The 25,206-nt window shown below is 32.0% G+C and overlaps 1 protein-coding gene across 1 annotated transcript in view; it reads right to left on the bottom strand.

Annotated features, from left to right (window-relative positions):
• Window positions 1-25,206, bottom strand: part of LOC143911702 (potassium voltage-gated channel protein Shaw-like) — a 183,075-nt gene that overhangs the window by 66,540 nt on the left and 91,329 nt on the right. The window contains exons 5-6 of the mRNA XM_077430707.1: window positions 14,722-14,901; window positions 5,035-5,493 (exon numbers count right to left, since the gene is read on the bottom strand). Of these exons, the coding sequence (XP_077286833.1) occupies window positions 5,035-5,493; window positions 14,722-14,901 (639 nt within the window). The remainder of the gene's footprint in view (window positions 1-5,034; window positions 5,494-14,721; window positions 14,902-25,206) is intronic.

Here is a 25,206-nt window from a genome sequence, read left to right as displayed (position 1 = left end):
TGAGATAATCTCGCTCCAGAACTCTATTCCTGCCTATTCGGGCCAGAACTAATGTGCTTGATGACTCACCCCTTTCAAGAGCCATTCGATTATTTAACCTGCTTTCTGGGAGCCTTGATGTTTTTACTGCATCATACAGTTCTATCAGGCAGCATATTTTAAATGACTTCTAGCTACATACATATTTACACATGTTGTTTTCATTTTGTAATTTTATTATTTAGCATAATGTGTATGTATATTGGTTTTATCTTTATTTATATATCTATGCTATTTTTTATTTTTATATATATGAGTATTTTATCTTTATTTATGTGTATTTATGTGTTTATGTGTATATGCATGTATAATGTTTGTATGTACATATGTATTGTATGTGTATGTGTATATGTATGTATATATATATATATATATATATATATATATAAATATATATATATATATATATATATATATATATGGGAGTTCGGTCTTTCGTGTCATGCGGGGAAGACGTGCTTCTGCGTTCTTCCCGCTATTACTCGCTTAAACCTGGCTATTGCACGAAATTTAACTTAACCATCTAATCACTTATTTTACTAATTGCATCCTAGTATAATTTAAGTGTAAAAATAAACAGCAAATCGGTCGTAAAAAGCGGTTTTATATCAGTTATTTCGAAAAATTTTGTGCTAATTTTTGTGTCAAATCGGTGTCAAACGAGATACATCTCCCTACCTGAATACAAAAAAAGGGTCCTTCGCCAGTCAAGTCGGTCCCACAGAAGCAATAAATCTTCCACATAATTGCTTCCAGCCAAAAATCTTTAACGAACTTTACTTAATAGAATAATAGCAAACAGAAACGGTGTTTCCCAACTGTCTATCAGTTCTTTTTCATATTTAAATTATATTAAAGTAATTCGTGTAATTTTATATTCTTTACTAAAGTTATTATTAAAATATTAAATTGCAAACCGCACTCACATATATAAATCCGTTGTCTCCAAAGAGGCGTCTCACGATAAAGATCTGTAAAAAAGATCTGTAAAAAAGTAGTATAACAATTGCTAATCTATTATTATCATAACTAACTACTTTCACTTACAAAGTAACCCTGTTAAATGGCATGTAATAACTCATAAGTGATCCAAGTTATACCTAGGATGACTATCTGTCAAAGCTGACCACAGAGAAGAGTCTATGGCGGTAAGAACTCACTCCTTGAATGGAAATCTCTCTCAAGTACCGCCTTTTTCTCAACACATCTTGGATAAATGCGAGAAAAATAATATCCAAACCTCCAACAAGGTAAGAGTGACGATGGATGATAGCTTAGCTAATAGAAACCTGTATTTAGCCACGTACAATGTAAGAACGTTATCGAGTGAAGGAAGTGTGCTTGCATTAGAGAATGAACTAGAAAGTATCAAATGGGATTTAGTAGGACTTAGCGAAGTAAGACGAAAACAGGAAAACCAAATAATCCTAAAAAGTGGTAACTGTCTCTACTGGAGAGGGCTACCAAATGGTAGAATAGGAGGAGTAGGGTTTCTTATCAATAAGAGAATAGAAAGAAATATTATAGAAATAAACGACATATCGGAACGTATATGCTATGTAGTATTAAGAATCTCGAGCAGGTACACTTGTCAAATCTTCCAAGTGTACGCCCCCACATCTAGCCACCCAGACGAGGAAATAGAAGACTTCTACGAAAAACTACAGGGCGCATACGATAATAGCCGCCACCACTTTAAAATAATCATGGGCGACTTTAACGCAAAAATAGGACAAAAGGCAAACACAGAAAGAGCAGTAGGCAATTTTGGTACCGGCCAAAGAAACGACAGAGGCGATCGCCTCATAGAATTCGCAGAACACAACAGGCTCTTCATCACTAATTCATTTTTCAGGAAAAACACCAACAATAAGTGGACTTGGGAGAGTCCTAAAGGAGACAGAAACGAGATCGATTTCATCCTAACAAATGCCCTGCACTCCGTTAAAGACGTTAGTGTTTTAAGTAAAGTAGATATAGGTAGCGATCACAGATTAGTCCGTGCCAAGATGGCCATTAATATAAATTGCGAACGTAGGAAATTAATAAAAGGATGCAGTAACTCTCCAGATTTCGCTCAACTAAGGTCTAGGAAAAAGGAATTCGAACTCGAACTTGGAAATCGATACGGGAAATTAAACCCAGAAGCAGACATCGAGGAATTGAACACTGTAATTAGTTCGGTTCTAACCTCAACAGGTAAGAAATTAGGTGGATTCAGGAAACAGATTAAATTAAGCAAAATTTCAGCGGAAACAAAAAACCTAATTAAGCATAAAAGGAATTTAGATAGGGATAATAATAAGCAAGAATACAATCTAGTAAATAAGGAAATTAAGAAGAGAATAGTCAGGGATGTCAGGGATTTTAATAGCAAGCTAATAGAAAATACCATTAAGAATAACCGCAGCCTGAAAAAGTGCAAACAGGATCTTTTCTTAGGCAAAAACCAAATGATCGCAATCAGATCAGAGAGCGGAGTAATAATTAGGAATAGAGAAGAAATCATAGACAGAGTTTACACGTTCTATGCAAAACTATACGAGAACGACAACGGCCAATTCCCCACTCTGGAATCGACACACGGCCAAAGGGTTCCTGCAGTATTGCCTAGCGAAGTAGAGGCCGCGCTAAAAACTGCAAAGAATGGTAAAACCCCAGGGGAAGATAATATTCCCATTGACTTACTAAAATGTGGCGGCCCCCCCCTAATTAATATCTTAGCTAGGCTTTTCAGCAAATGCATCCAGAACCAAGCTATACCAGAAGGATGGAATAACGCAACTATCATTTTAATACACAAAAAAGGCGACAAAAGCGATATCAAGAACTACCGACCCATTAGTCTACTTTCAGCGGTCTACAAGCTCTTCACGAAGGTTATTACAGAAAGGCTGAAGAATATCCTCGACGAGAACCAACCTATAGAGCAGGCAGGGTTTAGGGCAAATTTCAGCACAATGGACCACCTCCAAGTAGTTGGCGAACTAATCGAGCGCGCCAACGAATATCAACGGCCATTGTGCCTAGGTTTCGTCGATTATGAGAAAGCCTTCGATACAGTTAGTCATAATGCAGTACTTAACGCTCTAAAAACACAGGGAGTGCCGGAACCCTATGTGGGACTGTTAGCTGCAATATATAAGAATGCCACAGCTTCGGTTAAAATTTTTTCAGGTACAGATAGATTTAGCATAGGAAAAGGAGTAAGACAAGGAGATACAATCTCGCCCAAGTTATTCAATGCGGTGCTTGAGGGAGTTTTCAGGAAATTGGATTGGGATACAGCCGGAGTAAGCATCAATGGTCGCTTTTTGAGTCACCTTCGGTTCGCAGACGATATAGTTTTAGTAGCTCGTGATTCAGCTGACCTACTTATCAGAATAACACAGCTGGATAGGGAAAGTAGAAAAGTAGGATTAAAAATTAACGTAGATAAGACTAAACTAATGTTCAATAGTTATTGCATGCCTGATAGCATCCCCTTAGATGATAAACCAGTAGAAGTAGTAAATAGTTATTTATATTTAGGTCAAATAATTGACATGTCTGGTAGTAAAAATGAAGAGATAAAGAGACGTATGAAATTAGGGTGGAGTGCATTTGGACGGATGAATGCTGTTTTTAAATCAAAAATGCCACTCTGCCTGAAGAAAAGGATCTTTGATCAATGCGTTTTGCCAGTGATGACGTATGGATGTGAAACTTGGACACTGAACGCCAAGATGCAAAATAAAATCCAATGCACTCAAAGAAGTATGGAACGCTGTATGCTTGGCATAACGAGGAAAGACAGGAAGCGGAACACGTGGGTGAGAAATATGACAAGGGTAGTGGACATAGTGAATAGAGTGAAGAGATTGAAATGGCAATGGGCGGGTCACGTAGCTAGGAGGATGGACGACAGGTGGACAAAAGAAGTGCTTGAATGGTACCCGAGAGAAGGCAAAAGAGTAAAAGGAAGACCGCAAGGAAGATGGGTGAACGAAATTAGGAAAATGTGCGGAATGAGATGGATGAGTGTTGCGCAAAACAGAGACGAGTGGAAGCGTGTTGGAGAGGCCTTCATCCAGCAGTGGATGGCGAATGGCTGTAAATGATGATGATGATATATATATATATATATATATATATGTTTATGTATGTATATGTGAATATATATATGTGTAGGTGTGTATGTATGTATATGTATATATGTGTATTTTTATATTTATGTATGTATGTATGTGTATTTGTGTATATATGGATGGTGTACATATATGTTTGTATAATTGTCTTTGGCCAGGAAGGCGCATTGGGTTTACCTGTTAGGCCTTCTTGGTGTAAATTAAATAAAAAATAAAAAATAAATAAATAAAATATTGAATATCAATCTATTGTTGTAAATAGATTAAATATCAATTTAAAAGACTTTTAGTCACCATTTTATCATTATATTTTAAATATTTTTAGACTATCCGTGTTGGAATTTGTAAAATCGAGAAAAGGAAAAGAAAAAGAGATTAAAATACAATTGATTTTGGAGTTTTGTATATTTTAAATTATTATTATTGATTACTGATTTTTATTATTGATTATTTATAAAGAATCTGATATATGTATTATTAATATCTGTATTTTTATATCTGAAATAAATTAGCATTGATACTGACTTTTTATTAAAGATACTGTCAATTTTTATAAAATATTTTTATCCTTGACGGGTGGGGGGGGGGGGGTTATATGCACGGGGGGCTAAAGTTAATTAATTATTAACGGGGGTTTTTGACCGGGATATGTATTCGGGGGGTATATGTGTCGAGGGGGTAAGGTCCTAGAACCATCGTGGTGGTTTTGTCAGGGCGCTTATGTACCGAGCGGTTTTGACTGAACACCATTTGTGTACATGTATTCCAAATTACTTTGAGATAATTAATGAATTAATTAATTTTGATAATTAATAATAAAAAAACACGATAGAGGTAGTAAATTTTCGAAAATAAAAAATAAGCTCACCACTGATCTGACAGCCAGCTCGATGGTAAACCAGACATTGCAGACGAGCTCGACGTAGAAGAAGGCTCTGTGAGGTTGACCATAGTTTTCCTGCCACTTGTTAGGATTGGCCGCTTGGAAGCGAAACTTCTCCTGATTGCTCCTTCCATAAGGACCATAAGCGGGTGATCCACTCCTCTTACTCACCCTCAGTCTAGTGAGTGTACCCTCGTCGGTCAAGTTTCCCACGAGAATACTTTTCGACATCGAGTTCTTCTCCAACGGTTTTTTGCCGTCGATTCGCACTCTCGAATCCATTTCGTCGTACCATGTCGAATTGGTCGAATTAGAAGACGACGTGAAGTTAGACTGCTCTATTAGAGGATTGTACAAGGACTCCACTCTCAAATCTGGATGGGTCTTCAGACAGAACGAGAACACCGACACGCATATGAAGAACACCGAAATGACGGATATTATCTGAAAAAAATAAAAATCAATTGATCAAATCCGAACCTCGCCAATTTATGTATTATATACGTATTTATGAACACTCCTTTGTGTTTCTTTAATTAATTACCAATCGCGCTTCAGATAGGCTTCGATTTCGAGTGAAACGTTTTTATTATACAATTTGAAATTGACTTTGATCAATTGAGAATATTTTAAAGAGACAACAGCGAGCTGTTGAATCGAAGCATTCATTTGTATAGAATATAACGAATTTCTTTTCGCAAACATAAACGAAACGAAAAAAAAACCTTAATTAGACTAACAGAAATAATACACAATTTTTATATTTATAGCAATTGATTTTAAAAAATAACAAAATATTTATAAATTTAGTCTATATAATACATATATTTATGTACAATATATACTCAAATTACAATGGTTTTCAATAATATCTTTCATATGTTATATAATACTTTTTGCAAGATTGATTTGTCTCGAAAAAAACCTCTATTTTATGTCTCACTAGATGTATATAAACGTGAGCTTTCATTTTTTGTTCAATTTTTATTAGATTTTGTATGAATTCTTTGTTTCAATTTGGGCGACGTCAAAAAAAAACGTACATATGTATGTATCGAAAGAATCTTGGGATAAACATTGTGGAAATTATAACCTAAGTACAACCTAAACATATTTGACCAAAATATATCGGAGAGAAAAATATTATATCTATAATTCTTTCAGCTACTAATTTAATTAGAAAAAAATGTAATAAAACGATATCTGAGATATCGAATGTCATGTCATGCTGATACCTATCATTTTCCTTGGGAATTTCACTGTTGTTTTTAATTGTCGTTATTAAATTTGCTCAAACGCAATTATTTTTTTCCAAGAATAGATCAATATTATTTTAATGCTATTTATTATTTTAATATGCTAATTAGCTGAACCCAGCATGCGTTGCAATGCCACAATAACGCATGCAATTCCCGTTCTCGTTCGCGTTCCCATTTGTCGGAAAAATGCAGACAGCGAACACATTTGAAATTATTCAATTGTTTGTTTATTTTAACAACACAGGTCGCGACGCGAAAAAAATTTAAATTATTGCGTTGCAATGCCACTCATTCCCATTTTTCCCGTTTTTGGGTGATTTTTTTTTACAGTAAGCTTTCCGGACATGCATACAAAAAAATCTAAAAGTTCCATCGTAATATGATGAGTGGTTTAGGAGCCTATACGAGACAGACAAACATGCATTCATTTTTATACCTACATATATATATGTATGTACATATGTATATGACGTGGGTGAGAAGTATGACGAGGGTAGTGGACATAGTATGTAGATAGAGTAAAGAGATTGCAATTGACAGGCTACATGGCTAGAATAATGGACGAAAGATGGATAAAAGAAGTGCTTGAATGGTACCCGAGAGAATGCAAAAGGGTAAAAGGAAGACCGCAGGGAAGATGGATGGGTGAAATTAGGAAAATGTGAGGATTGAAATGGATGAGTGTGGCGAAAAACAGAGATGAATTGAAGCATGTTGGAGAGGCCTCCATCCAACAGTGGATGGTAAATGGCTGTAGATGATAATGATGATTATATATATATATATATATATATATATATATATATATATATATATATATATATATATATATATATATATATAATAATGTATATATATATATATATATATATATATATATAGATGATAATGATGATTATATATATATATATATATATATATATATATATATATATATATATATATATATATATATATATATATATATATATATATATATATATATAAATATATATATATATATATATATATATATATATATATATATATATATATATATATATATATATATATATATATATATATATATAAATATATATATATATATATAAATATAGATATATATATATATATATATATATATATATATATATATATATATATATATATATATATATATATATATATATATATATATATATATATATATATATATATATATATATATATAATAGATTAAAACTTTGAAATTATAAAAAAACATGAATGTATTTGTAGTAGTTATTTAATCCTATTTTTTAGATAACGATAAATTTTTAACAGTCGGTAAATAAAAGTTTAAATAACATCTACATATGTACATAAATAAAATTAAACCAACACCGAAAAAATTAAACGGAAAAGAAAATGAAATACATAAAACGTTTCAATTCCCACAGATCAAATGTACGAAACATGTTCGTCTTGTACACAATATTATATTCGGCACGCATTTGAACACGAAGCTTTTATATTTTTATTGCCTCGTAATCTTTATGTGTTTCACTTTCGGGTAGGTATGTTCGTATTCACTTTTGGACCACAAAAGAAATTTATACAGCGATATTTCACGACGCTGAAGGCGCGTACGAACCTACAATGTATGTATTTCATATCGCGACGATACATTCACACATATTGTACAGCCAATGTTCGTCTAATTTTTAACTTTCTCTCGGAGGGGTTTCGATCGACGCTTTTCCGCAGCATCCCCCTTCCCGAACATGGGGGAACTCGAAGCTCTCTCTCTCCCTCGCTATTGTCAGGTGAACATTTCATCGTACAATGGGGGCCGTCGACTCATTAATTTGATTTTCTCACTCTACATTCGGAGCCCGTTCGCCTGAGAAATCCCAACAAAGAGAATAAGAAAGGGCGGATCTCGAAGGACAGCCGCTCAAAAAATATTACCAAAAAAAAAGAAAACGTATCGCAGATCTATCGGGCCGAAGGCACCAAAGGGGGTAGGGAGGGTTTTTTTATAACACGCAAAATGGATTCATAAATTTCCCATCTCGCGTTTCACTTTTCATATGGATGATTTCATTATCCGACCGAAATATACGTATATATTGTAGTTCGATTATATAAAAAACTAGAAAGTGTTTGAATGTCCACTTTATAAAATACTCATTTATTCACACATATCCAAGACTTCAATAAATAGCATTCCTTTCCACATTGATACATTTTTGTCTGTGTGTCATCTTTTTGATATCAATATTATACTAATAAGTTTTTCCAATTTTTCATTTCCCTCTTATTGAGTATTTGATTTTATAACCACAACATATCAAAATAATTGTCTTTGCTGAATTATTATCTGCACATTTCTGTTATAGTATATTAATTTATTTTTATTTTTACATAGATATATACCAGGAAAGCCTAACAGGAAAACAAGAAAAAAGTAATTACAAAAATTGCAGCGTTTTATATTACATAAATCGCTGTATTTCGAGAAAATGAAGGACACGAAATTAACAATTAATTAATTCATGAATTTATACAAAAATATATAGCTTTTTAAATTAATATACATATGTATGTCTAGGAATATCTTTTGCATATCAATGTTACTGTAATGGTTTAATAGAATAAAATTTATGATTTTTAATTAAAATAATTATGTAGTTTAACCTAGTGGCTTAACGCCAGTCTGTAATATTACTTGTTTATTAATTTATAAAAAAAAATCAATTTTACAATGGCATCGTCATCGTTCAGTCTTGCAAATATTCCAAATATGACAGCCAAACTGCACTCTACATTCCTTCTCGCACAAACGATTAAAACATTTAAGATGTTTTTAAATCTGTTGGAAAAATCTTTCACTTTCACTTATTTTCAATACGATACTATTAAATTGTTTTAAAATGAAATTTTTTGGAAAAGATACTCAAAAACGTATGAATTTTAACTGACTAACTATAACAATCAAACAATTGTCGATTCCAATGATATTCACTAAGCAAATGATGAAAACGATGAAATTGTGGCGTACGTAATTCTCTATATGTATGTATGTACATTTAAATCTACTTCAATCCAAAAAAATATTTATATTGTTTCCATTTTGCTGAGACATACATTTTTTGATAAAAGTGACGCCTATGTATGCATATCTAAGAGTTTAGACAATGCTTCAAGCACACCACTTGAAAGAAAAGGCATTGAAACCTTTGACATATATTTTCTAGTGGTTTTCATCATGCCCTATACATATAAAGTAAAGCCTATGAGTCAATATGTCGATATAATGATAATTATACTCGCTGTGATTTATAGCTGCGATATATACATACGTAGTATAATGAAATGAACAATTATACGCATATACGAACTCGAATAAAAAAGTAGTTAAAAAGGTCCAAACTCAAATAAGTGGAATGATCGTGGATAGTATAGTTTCGCAAGATACTGAAAAGGATCTGAAAGAATTGCGTTCCTCTACCTTTTGTATTCGAGAGCCATTGAATCGTTTGAGTTTCAAAATTACAACAGTGTTCTTAAACAATTGAAACTCTGCGTTCATTCATTGATCAACCATCTTTTGTTAGACGACAATGATGTATGCTATATAATATATATGTATATATATTTAACAATAAAAATCTTATAATGAAATTATTGAAAAGCGTACATTTTTCAACAATGGGAAGATGCCTGACACGACTGGCACACGTAACAGAAAGAAAGTCCTCGTTAAAAAATACATTAAAATTAATAAGGAAATCGAAAATCACAAAAAAAGTCGTCATATTACCATTTACAAGTCGCAGCTTCATTTTCAACTGAATAAAAATTATTTTCAACAAAACGTTTATGTTCGTTTAATCGTTGTTTCAGATCTGATTCTGCGATATTCATCGCGAAACGAAAAGAGGAATTTGAAATACGTATCGTTCCCGATATTTAATTAAAAAGCCGGAGAGAAGAAGCTGAAAAAGTCGCCAAAAAGATCACATCTTTCGAGTCGAAAAAAGAAAAAACGGGATTCTTTCGAAACTGTTTCATACTTAAATTACTCTGAATATCGACGTCAGTGATTCTTACAACCAAAATAAAATTAAAAAATTAGTTATACGTGAAGTTCAATACCGCATTAAAAGCATTTCCTGTTACTGCGATTCCTTTCCAATTAGGCGTTTCTAGCAAGGGTTCCTAAATAATGTATAAACGTTAGTAACACGCAAAGTTTTCGCACACAAACGGAAATAATTATTATTTTATACACTTGCGTTGCGACCGATGCGATTAAGACGACCTAATCTCATTAATAGAACATCTCATCATTAAATAAACATCGATGCGGTCGAATCGATTCCGCATTATAAATTGTTCCCGTACTGAATATAACGTTCGTACGCTCGTTTATAATCCATTTTCATTTTATTCGCATTGAGCTCATAAATACATATTCAAATTGAACCAAATATAAATATATGGAGCACGATGAAAAAAAATGCGGCGCAAAATTTGCGAATTTATTCAAATTTTATGTTAATCCCAAATGAGAGATTTCCTTGTACATCGCTCTCGGTTTAATTTGGAAATTTAATTAATTTCAATTATTCAATAACTAGAAGCTAATGCGATTATAACCGAGAAATGATCTCGGAAAAAATGAGTGGGCATAATGCTAAATAATCGCATCGATCGGATGAATAACAAACCCTATTTGAAACAACAATAATAAGTAATAAATTTGAACTAAATACTAACCGTTACAAAAACACGACTCAAGTTTTAATAGGAAATTTACCCTAAAATCAGTTTCAGTTTGTTATTTCATCGCAAATAATCAAACATTTCATGTTCGAATTTGATGATTCGATTCAAACTATTCTATACGTATGTACAATTTATTCAATATTGGCTTTACTACTCAGTTGGTTAGTAACCATTATCATACATATCCATAAAAACTTTAATTAGATTTTATTTATTTACTAGCTGAACCCGACATGCATTGCAATGCCACAATAACGCATGCAATTCCCGTTCCTGTTCCCATTCCCGTTCTCGTTCCCGTTCCCGTTCTCGTTCTCGTACTCATTTGTCGGAAAAACGCAAGCAGCGAAAACATTTGAAATTATAGCGTTGCAATAATACTCATTCCCGTTTTTTTCCGTTTCCGTTCCCGTTTTTGGGTTATTTTTTTTCACAGTAATCTTCCCGGACATGTATACAACAAATCCGGAAAATTCCATCGAAATCGGTTTAGTGGTTTTGGAGCCTATTCGAGACACACACAGACAGACATAACTAACAACTATGTATAATATAACATAGTGAACAAAATTAACAAAACTAAAATTATATCCCAAAAAAAATATTATATATAATTCCAAACATAGAATTTTATTAAACTTACATATATACATAATTACGTTATCTTACACAGAGGTATCCATTAACACCCCTCAAGAAAGCACCAATGTTACTAGCACCTCTAATGCTGTCAGAATTGGAAAACCTCTGTGGAAAACACCTCCTACAGTTTTTGCTTTCTTAACTCTGCCTTTAATTTATTTATTTCTATTTCTTATTATATAATTATGTATATATTCTCTTTTCCTAGCTATATGATTATTAAAATATTTGGGTAATAGATTCTTAACTAGCTTATACAGTAACGTGCAGAGAAATCGCATCACTTTCAATTGTTCGATGTTTTCGATTTTTTTTAAAAACATGAAGCTATACACGAGTTTTTTTGGTTTTATTATTTGCTTTCAACTATTTAAAATGTTTTACGATTAAAAAAGATTATTTATATTTTTAAATTAAGGCGAGATACGAATTTAAAAAAAACATGCACAATAGGGCATTTTTCTTATATGTATTTCAAATGTCTCTAGCTAAAATAATATTACAGTATATATTTTTCTATGAATTCAAATAGAAAGGCAATGGACACATGATAAAATTAAATAACAATATATTATTTAGTAGACGCTCTCTTTCCATTAATGACGGCCTCTAGATGTGCCCGCACGGACAATACGATTTTTTTAGTATTTCGTCCGAAATTTCCTCAAAATATACATTTTCAACAGTTTTTTTAACTCATAATTTGTCCGAGGATGTTGTTTTTATTCCCTTTGCTTTATAATAGCTGTATAATGATGCATTAAATTTTAAAATCACTCACATATCGGTTCTTGTTTTTTTTTTGTGAGACTGGTGTGACGCATTTGGGCAACCTGTCAGGTCACATTGGTCATTAATTTGTTAAATTATTATTATTTATTAATTTTTATGTATTTATTATAATAATAAAATAAAAATAAAATATTTTCTGTTTCAAAATTACTTCACTCTGCGTAATAACAATTTTGTATTTATGAAGTTAATTTATTAATATTCATTGAAAAGAATTTTTAAAATGACAAATAACAATTTGTGTCAAAAATAAGATTCAGTGAAATTTTTTTTTTAAATTACATTCAACTTTAGTACATATAAATCGTGGATTGAAAAATATCCACACGTAAAACTTTCTATGTAATGGAATTATTTTATACATACATATATATATAAAAGTACAATTCACAACGGAAATTACTCTTGTGAAGAACGGCGAAAACTTTCACCCCGTGAATTACTGCGGGATCAAATATGCAAAGTGCAACGCACGATACCGGAAAATCGTACCCGGGGACGCTCCAGAGATATTAACCGGAAGCTGGGGTCCCCTATATTAGCATGAGGATCACGTCTGGTACCCCACTACCCTAGCCGAGGAATGCTTAATAACAATAATTATGATATTTTCAGGTCACACGGCCAAAGGGTCGAGAGACCGTTTACTCCGCGACAGCCGGAGAGGACTTAAATGTGCCGGAAAATGGCGTAGTTGGCTGAATTCGCGTAAATCCAAATAAGACGCCCGGGGAAAAAACATATATATATATATATATTATATTACGTAACCGAAGGCAAATGGAAAAACGCCTGACATTGTTTGGGACTGGACGTATCAACAGCTGAAATTGGAAGTCGTCAATCGGAAAGATATCGTCTTCTAGTCTAACCATACTAAAGTTCGGAAAACGATAAACCGAAAGTTTTTCCTCGAGATTCTATTTTCGGACTTTGTTTTTGTGTGAACTTTCCACGTCAATCCCATCATTAAGAACGAATTTACTACACATTTGCACGGGAGCTTCAATATACATACATCTATGAAGGTATATTTCAATGCATTATTCAACCGAATTCTTACTTACATACCTATGAATGTACATATATAACTTATTATGTACTAAATGTATAAAATAATTAAATATGTAATTCAAAAATATGATCACAATAGACTACGTTTAATTAATAATCAGATTCTATTATTTTATTTAAAGACTTTATGTAGGTATACTTTCACCAAATCAAAAAATAAACTTATTATTTTATACTATACCAATGTTTAATTATTTTCGACCAAGTTTATAAAATGTATTATATCCACGTATTTATATATATTATTATTATAAATACGTAGGATACGTATATTATTATAAAATGTATTATATCTACGTATTTATATTAGTATTAATAAATGTGGCTTTGTGATAGTGAGATAATTTGACTAGTTTGTGGTCAGTATCGATTTCTGATCAAATTTTAAGCGTGATTTGATATTTTAAAAATTTCTTGTTCATAACCAAAGATTTCAAATTTTACTGTCACTTTACTTGTCTTATTTTTTCCTAAAACACAATTCAAGGCCATTTATATATGTATGTATATGAGCCGTTATATTTAAAAGTGGGGGTAGTCCAATTTTCAGTTCCAAAAGCACTATTTCTGTTTGACTTAATTCACAAATTTTTTTCACTTATTTTAATTTGATAGGTCCAGAATCTTGGAAAAGCAGAATAAACATATTACTGGCCACCAGTATTTTTAAATATTGTTAAACGCAAAAGTTTATATTTAAAGCTTTGAAATGAAGTAAAGTAAACTTATGCCACTTTATATAAAGGTTACATATTTGTGTAAGCAATTCATTCTTACTCTAAAAGAAAATCCTATTGGATCTATCGGTGACGAAATTTTAAAATGATTTTTTATTCCATATATCCAAACGAAAATAATTTTACAATTAACTTTTTACTATGCATGTACTTATTAGAAAACTAATCACTCTAATACCCATGAACATTTACATACATACATATATGTTGGTAAAATATCCGTATCCGTAGGTACCTTTAAAATGGGTAAAAGTCGCCTGCTGAAATATGTATTCATCTTTTTTGACTCCCTTTTAATATGAATGGAAGCTCAATATTACATAAAGCGAATAGCTCGACTATTACGTCACTCAAAGCTTCGTCGGAGGTTTCTTTCTCGAGATTAAAGTCAAATTAAACGTCAAACGTGTACGTACTTTGGCCGCCGTCGAACTTGACGGCTCATCGAACAAGGACCAAACTTTGGGCTTGAGCCTCTGCCAGGACGACAGCTCTCCGGCCAAATAAGCTTCCTCGTAGCCGAATATCCTTGCGATTTCTTCGTCGGAAGGCTTTTCGCTGTCTATGTCCAACTTGTCCAGAATGGCCAGCGTCGTCTGCGAAACAAATAAACAGAACACAAAACATTAATTACATTCAAATAAAGCCTCACATTAAAGTTTACATATGCATATGTGTGTATATATAAATGCGTAAAGTGATTAGGACCCCCGTAATGTGACGAGGGTCACTAAAACCCCTCGCATATGAATCAAATAAAGCTGTAATTTTCTAACAAACTTTCTAACGAATGAGAATATATTCAAATTCGATGCTAAACTATGAAATTCGCTCGAGTTAAATTCAATTTTGCGCCGAGTCAGGTCTGCTTAGATTATTTTGACAAAATTAACAATTTTAAATGAAACCAAAAGCATATTATAACACTTTTGACACAGAACTACGTACATAGATACCAGTGGCGTGCCGTCCATGGATGATGTGGATGCTGCGCATTCCTTAAAATTTACGTCAAAAATATTTTCATACGGTTTGTTTTCTGAATTTCTTAGTTTTATTTATTTTTCATTCATTTTTGATTACTTGATTATGATACATATACATATACGATTTTTTGTCTGATCCAAAATTGACAAAACAAGCATTCCCGTTGAAAGCTCGCATCACCATGGATGCTGAAGTTCTCTACAAATCTTGTACGCATGCGCACAATTGAGCTCTCACTTTTGCGTATGCGCATGAGTGAGACGACTCTTCAGTCATCTCGCTCGCGCGACACTTGCCCTGGAAGCAGTCTCCTGTTGCGTATGTATGGACTTGATTCGCTTTTTATGTATGGACTTTCGCTTGATTCGTTGATTGATATTTCGTACGTTACGTCCTAAGTTATTTACTTTTATTATTTTATTGTAATTTATTACGTCCTAAATTATTATTTATTATGGCTCTAAATATAGATAGACAAAGTAACAATGCAAGTGGATTTAACGCCGTTGTTAATAAAAATTGCAATTGTTTAATTAAAAATGTACTGAAAAGGACATTTGCTTCTCTACCATATAATGAAAAAGTTGTTAAGAGCCCAAAACCCACACTAATATTGAATATTCATTCAAAAACGAAAACATATCAAAGAAATTTTAATAAATATAAATAAAATAAAATTTAAAAAAATAAACTGGTCGTTTTTTGAACAGCATCCTCTGGTTGAAAAGTCACCGCACGCTACTTGTAGATAAGTACGTCGATTTGTGAGAGGGTGCATATTAGCGATATATATATATATATATATATATATATATATATATATATATATATATATATATATATATATATATATATATATATATATATACATATATATATATATATATATATATATATATATATATATATATATATATATATATATATATATATATATATATATATATATATTATAATTAGCGATATATATAGATATATATATATATATATATATATTTATTTATTTATTTATTTTTATTTTACATACATATTTTCACATATGTACATATATACAAATATACCAGGAAGGCGTAACAGGTAAACCCCAAATGCGCCTTCCTGGTCCACATAATTATTACATAGATACATGTAAATCTAAATATCTGACATCTATGGTCAGTATACATATATTACAAACATCGTATTAATACGATAAATAACGATGAATAACTTTCATGTAACAATACGAATTTTATATTCGATAAACAACCACAGAGACATCTATGGTGATCAATATGGCGAAACCTAAGATATAACAATAACTAAAGGTTTGCAACAGAAAATTGGGAAGGAAACGCCAATTTTACAGGAATCGTTTCAATGGAAATCAGAAAAATTGGCAAATTTTGATAAGAAACGATCGACCTAGACAAATCAAGGTCTGGCCAACAACGAGACTCAGCGGGGAATCGAACTCGTAACATCAAGTACGAAATAATTCAACATTCACCTCTAGACCACGCTGCTGGTTAATATATGAAAATACCGTTTGAATTTGAGATCTTCCATTACAGATACGTCAAAATGATCGATACCAATAGATAGAGACGAATTCATGAAAAAATTGACTTTGGTTTTTACTGGCAAAAAAAGTTTCTAGAGCTAGATTGGATTGCAACATCAAATGCTCAATTTTGATCGAAATGGTAGCAAATTGCTATTTTTTTTCAACTTCGACGTAATTAATGGGGGTGTTCGTTTCAGACTTGATTTTTATTTCGAAAATTTCTGGAAAAGGTCCTCTTAGCAAGGGCACATATGCTCGTCCGTAGTAAATAGGGTTATCGGTCGAATTTATAAAGAAAAACTCGCGCCAGTTTTTGTTCCGCTCGACGAGTACAAAAGTAGGAATAAAATGTTCCACTTCTGCGTTCGATTTTCTAAATTTTCTCCAAAATGAATTCGGTACATTTGAAAGGAAAAATCTTGACGTAATAAAGCGGACCTTTTCCGGTCGATCAGCGAAGGCTTTCATTCGCGGATTCGCGGACTTTTGCTCGGCAAAGAAAGAAGCGGTACCTTCTTCAAGAGTTACTCACTCGCAGTATCCAATTGAATTAATTAAATTTAAAAGTCTTTCATAAAAATAAATTTTTTTCAAAACACCAAACCCCTGTTGAATATCAATTGAAAAAAAATTAATGGAAACGTGTAATTAAAACGTATAAAGTAAATACATAATCACACACCGCTGACGATTTTCACATACTTATTAACATAATTAATTTTTCTACCCTAATACGCACTTATAATTAAAAAATATATGTAAAAACACATATAAAAAAGAATTAATTTTTTTGTTTAAAAATTTTTCAAGGAATCTGCTTTGCAAACATAAAATATTCCTTTATATGAATGTCACGGATTTTTCTCGTTTTCAGTGTCCTCCATTTGCGGTACTATGGCAAGTACGAACGTCGAATAAATAAATGACGCGTAACAAAGCGCCTGAAAATCTCGTTTTCAGACTTTTCAGAGGTTGTCATAACTTTTATATTCATCTATGTATTCAAAACTGACGTGTACGTATTTTTAAAGTATCGAGATACATTCATTCCGCAACACGAATATTTATCAAAAAAATCCATTACGCTTAAATAAATTGAATATTTTCAATGAATGACTTTAATTGACTTCACCTGTATACACGATGTGAATACTATGACTGAATCGAAAATCAACTTCTGACAAAACATTCTTGATTGCTTACATTTCCTGGTGAATAACCTTAATTATTACATTGAATTTTGCTTTTGAATAGACTTTTGACTGTATTATATAATTGCTTTCATTATGTCAAAGTAGACAATTTACAGCAAACACTGCTGTATGTTAATTAGGATTTATTAAAAATAAAATTGTGCCAGAATCTTCCACGTTTAAAATTCAAATAGACGTAAATTTATCTCTTACGTTGCACTTTCACGAAAACTCGGCATGCAAAATTTTCCCCTCATTAACTAACTCTATTTAAACTGAAACACTCAAACAGACATTTCCTTCGAATGAATGCACTCGCAAACCTACAACGTTACACTAATCGAATTTTTATATCATCCTCTTTAGAAAATTCTCATTTAATCAACCGAAAAATTCAAGACAAAGACTTTCCGAAAAAAAATTGCTTTCAATGAATTCAAATCCATTTTAGACACACTACTTAAACTGGCACGACTCTTCATCGGCAATTTATTGGATTATATCGACAATATTTACAGAAACTTCCTTTGAACGACCACGTCCACGTTGGTATCCAATTCGGATCACAAACACGACACGTTCCAGTGATTTGTGACCAATATCCAATACCCTAATCGAAGTCGTTTAATTTTCCCGGAAAAATAAACACAAACACACACACACATGCGATCAGAGCTCAGATTACAGACGACAGCTTTAAGATTGTAAGTCACCGAGACAAAGGACACCAGATAACCACTGTCGAGCTAAACGTGTGCAAAATCCCTGAGATAAGGACAACAACAGCCAAACGTTAAGTATACGAGAAATGTATCCCAAAAATAACCGGATTTTTTTGTTAATTGTCTATCCAATTAAACATTTTCATAATTTTATAATATTCAAAGGACCATAAGTTTTTGTCATCCTACATATCGAAGATTATTTTATTTGATGGACAAAATAAATCACAAAGTTCTAGATAAGGCAAATCGAGATAATGGAAAATTGGTTTTTTAGTCTAACGTTTTACACGTTCCATGATTTGTGCAAGTGCGTTGTCGTGGCACAAGAACCTATTGTTTGCTAAAATTCGAGACTGTTTCTGCAATTGCGTCAAAACTTAAAATATTACTGATGCTTGACAGTGTTTCCAGATAAAATGAATTAAAAAAACAAAAGAGCTTCAAACTGAACTTCATTTACTTTGGGTATTTGGGTTATGGGAAACTAGAAGATTACCACCTGCTTGATTGTGGCTTTTCCCCATAAACTTCTTGAACACTACAAAGTTATCTCAAATTTAAACGACAGATATACTAAACGACAAAAGTTTGATGAGTTCCAGAATTGTTTTGAGACCTGGAAAAATGTTGAAAAAATAGTATTACGTTTAACTAAAAGTCCTTTCTAGGGTGATTAAATTATGAAAGAATTTAATAGAACACAGATTTTTTCAAATCAAAATTCCGGTCATTTTTGGGCACCCTCTCGCATAATATAAAAAAATTAGATCCGGGTAAAAACGTCCAGCGACCCGCTAAATCTACGACAAACATGAATCTTTGATTACATAAAGCCAACCTTTCACGTGTTCCACTATCCGTAATCCCGAAAACACGTTGTTTATTTGCGTATAAAAGCATAAATATAATACTTATGTGGGCAAACACGCAACGATAAGAGTCGTACAAAAACATTGTATCGTAAAATGTTTTATTAAGACATTATTGGCGGGGTGGTTCCATCCCGAATATTACGTATAGCTATACGCACACGTTTCCGATCAATATAAGGGTATATTATTTTCTTATTTTACGGCCTGGTTAATATATAGTTTAGCTTATATTATGACAGAACGAAAAGGAGAGGGAATGGGCACATCGAGAGCTCTCTCCAGCCCATGGGGAGCTGGCCCATGTACCTTTAGCTTTTAGAGTAAATTCTCAGAAACCGCAATTGATACACCTAGGTATGTACATACATATATATTCGCATCTCTTATAAGTATGTGTATCGTGGTACAAAAGTGATACACAATACTAAAATTTATTAGAAAAAAATATTATTTTACGTAGTTGAAATATCGAACATACAATCTACATAATAGCATTATATATCGGTAACTTTACGAGCATATATAAATACGCTATTCTTTATTTCATATATTATTGCTATTGCTATTGCTATTCTATAATTAATTTCGTTGACACTTTGCCACGGAATCGAACCGGTGAACCCGCGAACACATATATCCTCTTATAGGTTTCTTCTCCTATTCTATTTTATAGCCTTTTTCCAATATTTCCAATATTTTTATACTTTAGTTTAGTTATGTAATGTGCTATTTAATCATGTTATAGCTTTCATTATTTTCCTTTTCATTTGTTTATTTTGTATTTACCTTTTTCATTTGTTTTATATTTGTAAATTTCAATTTCTTCTTATATTCTATTTTATAACCTTTTTCCAATATTTTAATACTATATCTTAATTATGCAATGTTCTATTTTGTCATATTATAGCCTTTATTCTTTTATTTTTCATTTGTTTTCCTTATATTTATCTTTTTCATTTTTTTATAATCTTTGTAAAAATCTGTTATTGGACTCGGATGTTACATAGATTATATATTTACTATTTGTTTTTTATAATGTACAAATCTACATCCTGTTGATTTTTCAATAAATAAAATATGTTTATCCGAGTTCGGCGAACTAACCAATTACGCCATCGTATTCCAATATTCAAATAGTCCTTTTTTTTAAACGTTAATTGAAATTTTTCGTTCTCGCCATATAAAAATAGGTAATTATAATAATTTTATTTAACGAACCTTTTTTTGTTTTCATATTAAACAATTAAATATATATTTTTAATTGAAATTAATTTATATTTTAACAATATTTGAAAAATAACATTAATTCCAGATCACGGGATCAAACCTACTCCTGTACGACTAGAGCATCTACATATTTGTAATTTATAATATTAAAGGTTGCGAGGTCAATGACCGGGGTTTGTTTATACATACATAATTGTGGGTATTGGTTTTTTTTAATTAAACATACATTTTTGCTTACGTCACGCGATGTACAAATACGTACTTTTCATATTATCCGATTCCAATTCGGATTTCGACTTTAATTTATTATTATTTCTTATTGCATAATTTAATTGGCATAACCGATTCGATTCTGCATATTGGCATAACCGATTCTGTTTCAGTTCAGATTCCGATTAATTATTACTATTCATATTGTGACTTTATTTTAAATTATGTATCTATCCGAAAGCACCCGTTAAATTTCAACGGGCATAAAACTAGTAATGAATAAACGCAATATTCATTTTTATTAGAATAATACATACCTACATATGTATTCAAGATAATTTTGATAGTTGAATTTGGGTACCATTTATCGGCCCGGCAAATAAAAATAATGCCCCTCTCTAAAATAGCTCGCCAGATATGTATATTTGGTTTTCGCCCGGCAAATCAAACGTCAACTGGGTTGCCAGTAATAAAAATAAAAATTTGACAAACATAAATACCAACCCTAACAAACATATCTTAAATTAATAGGGCCAACCCTAATTTAACCTATCCTAACCTATCCCTTAAATAAATAAGTGTTGGCTACTAAGATATTATGATTACCCATTGAAAATTTAACTAGTTATGATTTTTCTGAAACGAAAAATTTTATTTTTGTTACTGGCAACCCGTTTGACGTTTGATTTTCCGGGCGAACGCCGATTCTGTCGTGCGAGCTATTTTACAGATGTTAATTTGACATTAAATGCCGTTTTAACATTTGTTGTGTAATTTATTTTACAGCCGTGCCAAGAATATTATCCCGTTGAATTTTAATGCTTCCTATAGTATAAGCTAGTATTAAAAATAGCAAGTAAATTTTTGGTCAGCTATTAACAACATTGAATGGTTAGTAACTATGTATTATATATTCATACGAACTTGGTCTTTATATTACTGTTATTCTGACCATTCATTTTATAACTAACCGAAAACATTTAAAGCTAAATTTAGCACGGAAAACACTTTTTTTATATCTTAATTTGTATTTATAACTGTGTAAAATTAGAATAAAATAAAACGACTGAAGGAAAAACCGATCGCACAAAAAATAAGAGGTGACATGATCATTAACAAGTATTGTGATATATAACCAGCAGCGTGGACTAATGCTAAACATATAGTGCTTTCGAGCAGAGTGGTCACGGTTTGATTCCAACTAATAGCTGTTGGCTAGACCTCGGTTTTTGACTCCAGATCGATCGTGTCCTTTCAGAGTTTGCCAATTTTTATAATTTTCATTGAAACGATTCCTGGAAATTGGAATTTCCTTTCCAATCTCTTTTGCAAATCTCAAGTTATTCAGCGTCTTGAGAATCGCCAATTTCATTAATAACTTGCTGCAAAAATTTCTTCATAGATGGCACTTTGCTTGTATTAACTCTATTGATCATACTGTATCTGTATTAGTACACTCGTCACTTTGAAGCGATCTGTAAAGGCGAGTGTACATGTTCTATTGAAATAAAAATAAAATAAATTATAAATAAAAACGCGTCAAAATCAATATCACAGTATTTTATATTCATACTATGACATTTTTAATGTTTTTCTTTAATTTGATGTTCTTTGAAACTTTTTAAAGTGATTTTACATATTCGTAAACTCCTCATTGATACAATACCACATTATAAATACGATTTTGATATTACAACTTCAATCACTCGACAGCCGAACTTCATCACTGCTTGTGATCTACAGGGCATATGCGTATTACTAATAGACTTGTCCGTCATTTCTGAAAATAAAAAAAAAACATACCAAACGAAATCACACAATGACGCAATCTCATTCGGCGAATCTTATCGACGAAAATCTGGAGATGATCTCGTAAAACGCCGATCAGCAAAAGACTGGGTTATAAATAGTGTACATATTGATTGCAGCTTAGCTCGATTTTCACAAGAAATACATACATATTTCAATTCGATTGTATTCATATTTTGTAAAAACATTACAGAAACACTGTTATCTACACAGCGTGTTCATAGTAAGACCGCAATTCGAGAACAATTAATCAATGTTGGAAATCGCGTTTATTCTGTATCCGCAGAATGAATATCCCGATTACACATCCATCATGATTCTTGGACATGTCTGAGGGTAATCTCGTTGATATAACAAAAAGATTTTCACACACAGCACGAGCAATACATTACACACTCTATTACGAACATCTTCAACGTACATATGTACATATACGGAACAAACATTTTTTCGGGACATTCAAACGTATCATAAAGTATATGTACATATGGCTGCGAAGAGTGTTACGGAGAAATGAGATATTTTAGAGACTTTTTCCTCGTCTTTTTTAAGGTTAATTTGCCCTGAAGACCACATCTTGTTATCAACGAGGAAAAGGGGGCTATAAAAGAGCCATAAGGGTCATTCGGCCAGGGCCCACATAGTTCGCGTGTATGAAATTGACGACAATAAAACATCGTGCGCTATCTTCGACAGTAAAAAGAGACGTTTACTTTATTAAAAATTGATTAAAAATACTTTTCTAACGCAAATAATACGTCACTGCATTCGCAAGAAACAATGTGAAAACAGACAACCTCGGCGAATATTAAATTCGACAAAGTTTCCGAATGGGAACGGAACTCAAACTTTTCCCACGGCTTGATGCAACGTTCGAAAGAAAGATGAAGAAACTTAAATTAAAACCATTTTGACGTGAAAAATACACCTACTTGTGCGGATTTTTCCGCATTTGGATAGGCATGGTTATCCAGGTGGGTGAAACGTAACAAAGCTCGGTTTTGTTCCGAAATAAGCGGACCAGATTAGAGCACGCAACTGTTGTGTGCCCAAAATTAGCACCGGTAATTCTCCTCCGCAGGAGGTCTCGAAATTGTATTGGAATGAACCATCTCGTCCGGTTGGGACACAATCGGCCCTTAATAGTCCTTTTGTAATGCGGCTTGATTAAGGACATCCGCCAAAGCCCAAAACCTAGTTACGTTGACGAGGTACGACGTCCTGTGCCAATTTGACGATGCCGTTTCAGATCGTGTGAAAATGGATTACGTTTCGTCTAGTCCTTGAATATACATATATTAATAAGCTATTTAATTTGAAATTTTTTTTAATATCAAAGCATTAGCTTCTAATCTTTTAAGCCAGCTAAATTGCGATAAATGATTGATAGCGGAAGTAATAAGCGTAATTATATTGCAAAAACGATAATTCCGTCAAAATTCATACAATGTTAGTGTTACATTTTTATATAAAAAATTATCAATACTTTTTACATCTGAAATATACATATTTCTTAGTACATACATACATATGTACCTACATATATATTGAGAAGTATTTGTTGACTTTGTATAAATACATTGTATAAATTGAATGGCGTCTGAAAATTGAATGAAAACCCTTCAAGTTAATAAAACATCAGTCTTTGGTGATTGTCACTTTAATTAAAATCATAAACTAGCGTCAATAAATGTCTTAATACTACCTAACAATGAACAAGAACACCATCCAGGACACAATTTTGTATATCACAGAGAGATTTTGTAATGCCCTTTTATATTGATTGAAAATTTATGTAAATAATTAAGCTTTAAAAAAAACAAATATATCGTTTCAATTTTCATTGCAATCATAATAAGTCAGAGTGAAAATAGCGAATAATGGATTTCCATCGATGAACCTAGTGGAAAACTTGCGTCGTATCAAGGAAATATTAAATAAAGAAAATCATCGACTTATGTTTTGTGCCTCTAACTAATCGATTGATCTCGACGAAAATTTCGGCTCTTTGCAAATAACTACTTATTTAGTATAGTTTCGATTGTTTTTTTCAATTTAAATAATTAACGCCCAATATTAATCTATTTATGTTTTTTTTGGGTCCATTTTAATGAGTTTTAACTCATTGGCGATAATTCAAAGTCGCCATTTCACTCGAAAATCTCCATACAAAGAGCGCGGCGCTCGCATAGGGTGTTTGTATATAAAAAGCGTCCTTTTCAAAAAATCGTAATATTTTTCATGTTCCCGTGATAATTTTGAAAATAAAAATCGTTGAAGGCTTCTCTGAGTATCTATAATTAATGTGAATATAAAAAAAATGAAAAAATTT

The sequence above is a fragment of the Arctopsyche grandis genome, chromosome 5, assembly GCF_051622035.1.
Source record: "Arctopsyche grandis isolate Sample6627 chromosome 5, ASM5162203v2, whole genome shotgun sequence".
Lineage (NCBI taxonomy): Eukaryota > Metazoa > Arthropoda > Insecta > Trichoptera > Hydropsychidae > Arctopsyche > Arctopsyche grandis.
Note: the sequence above shows the minus strand (reverse complement) of the source record. Positions and strands in the feature narration are given on the sequence as shown.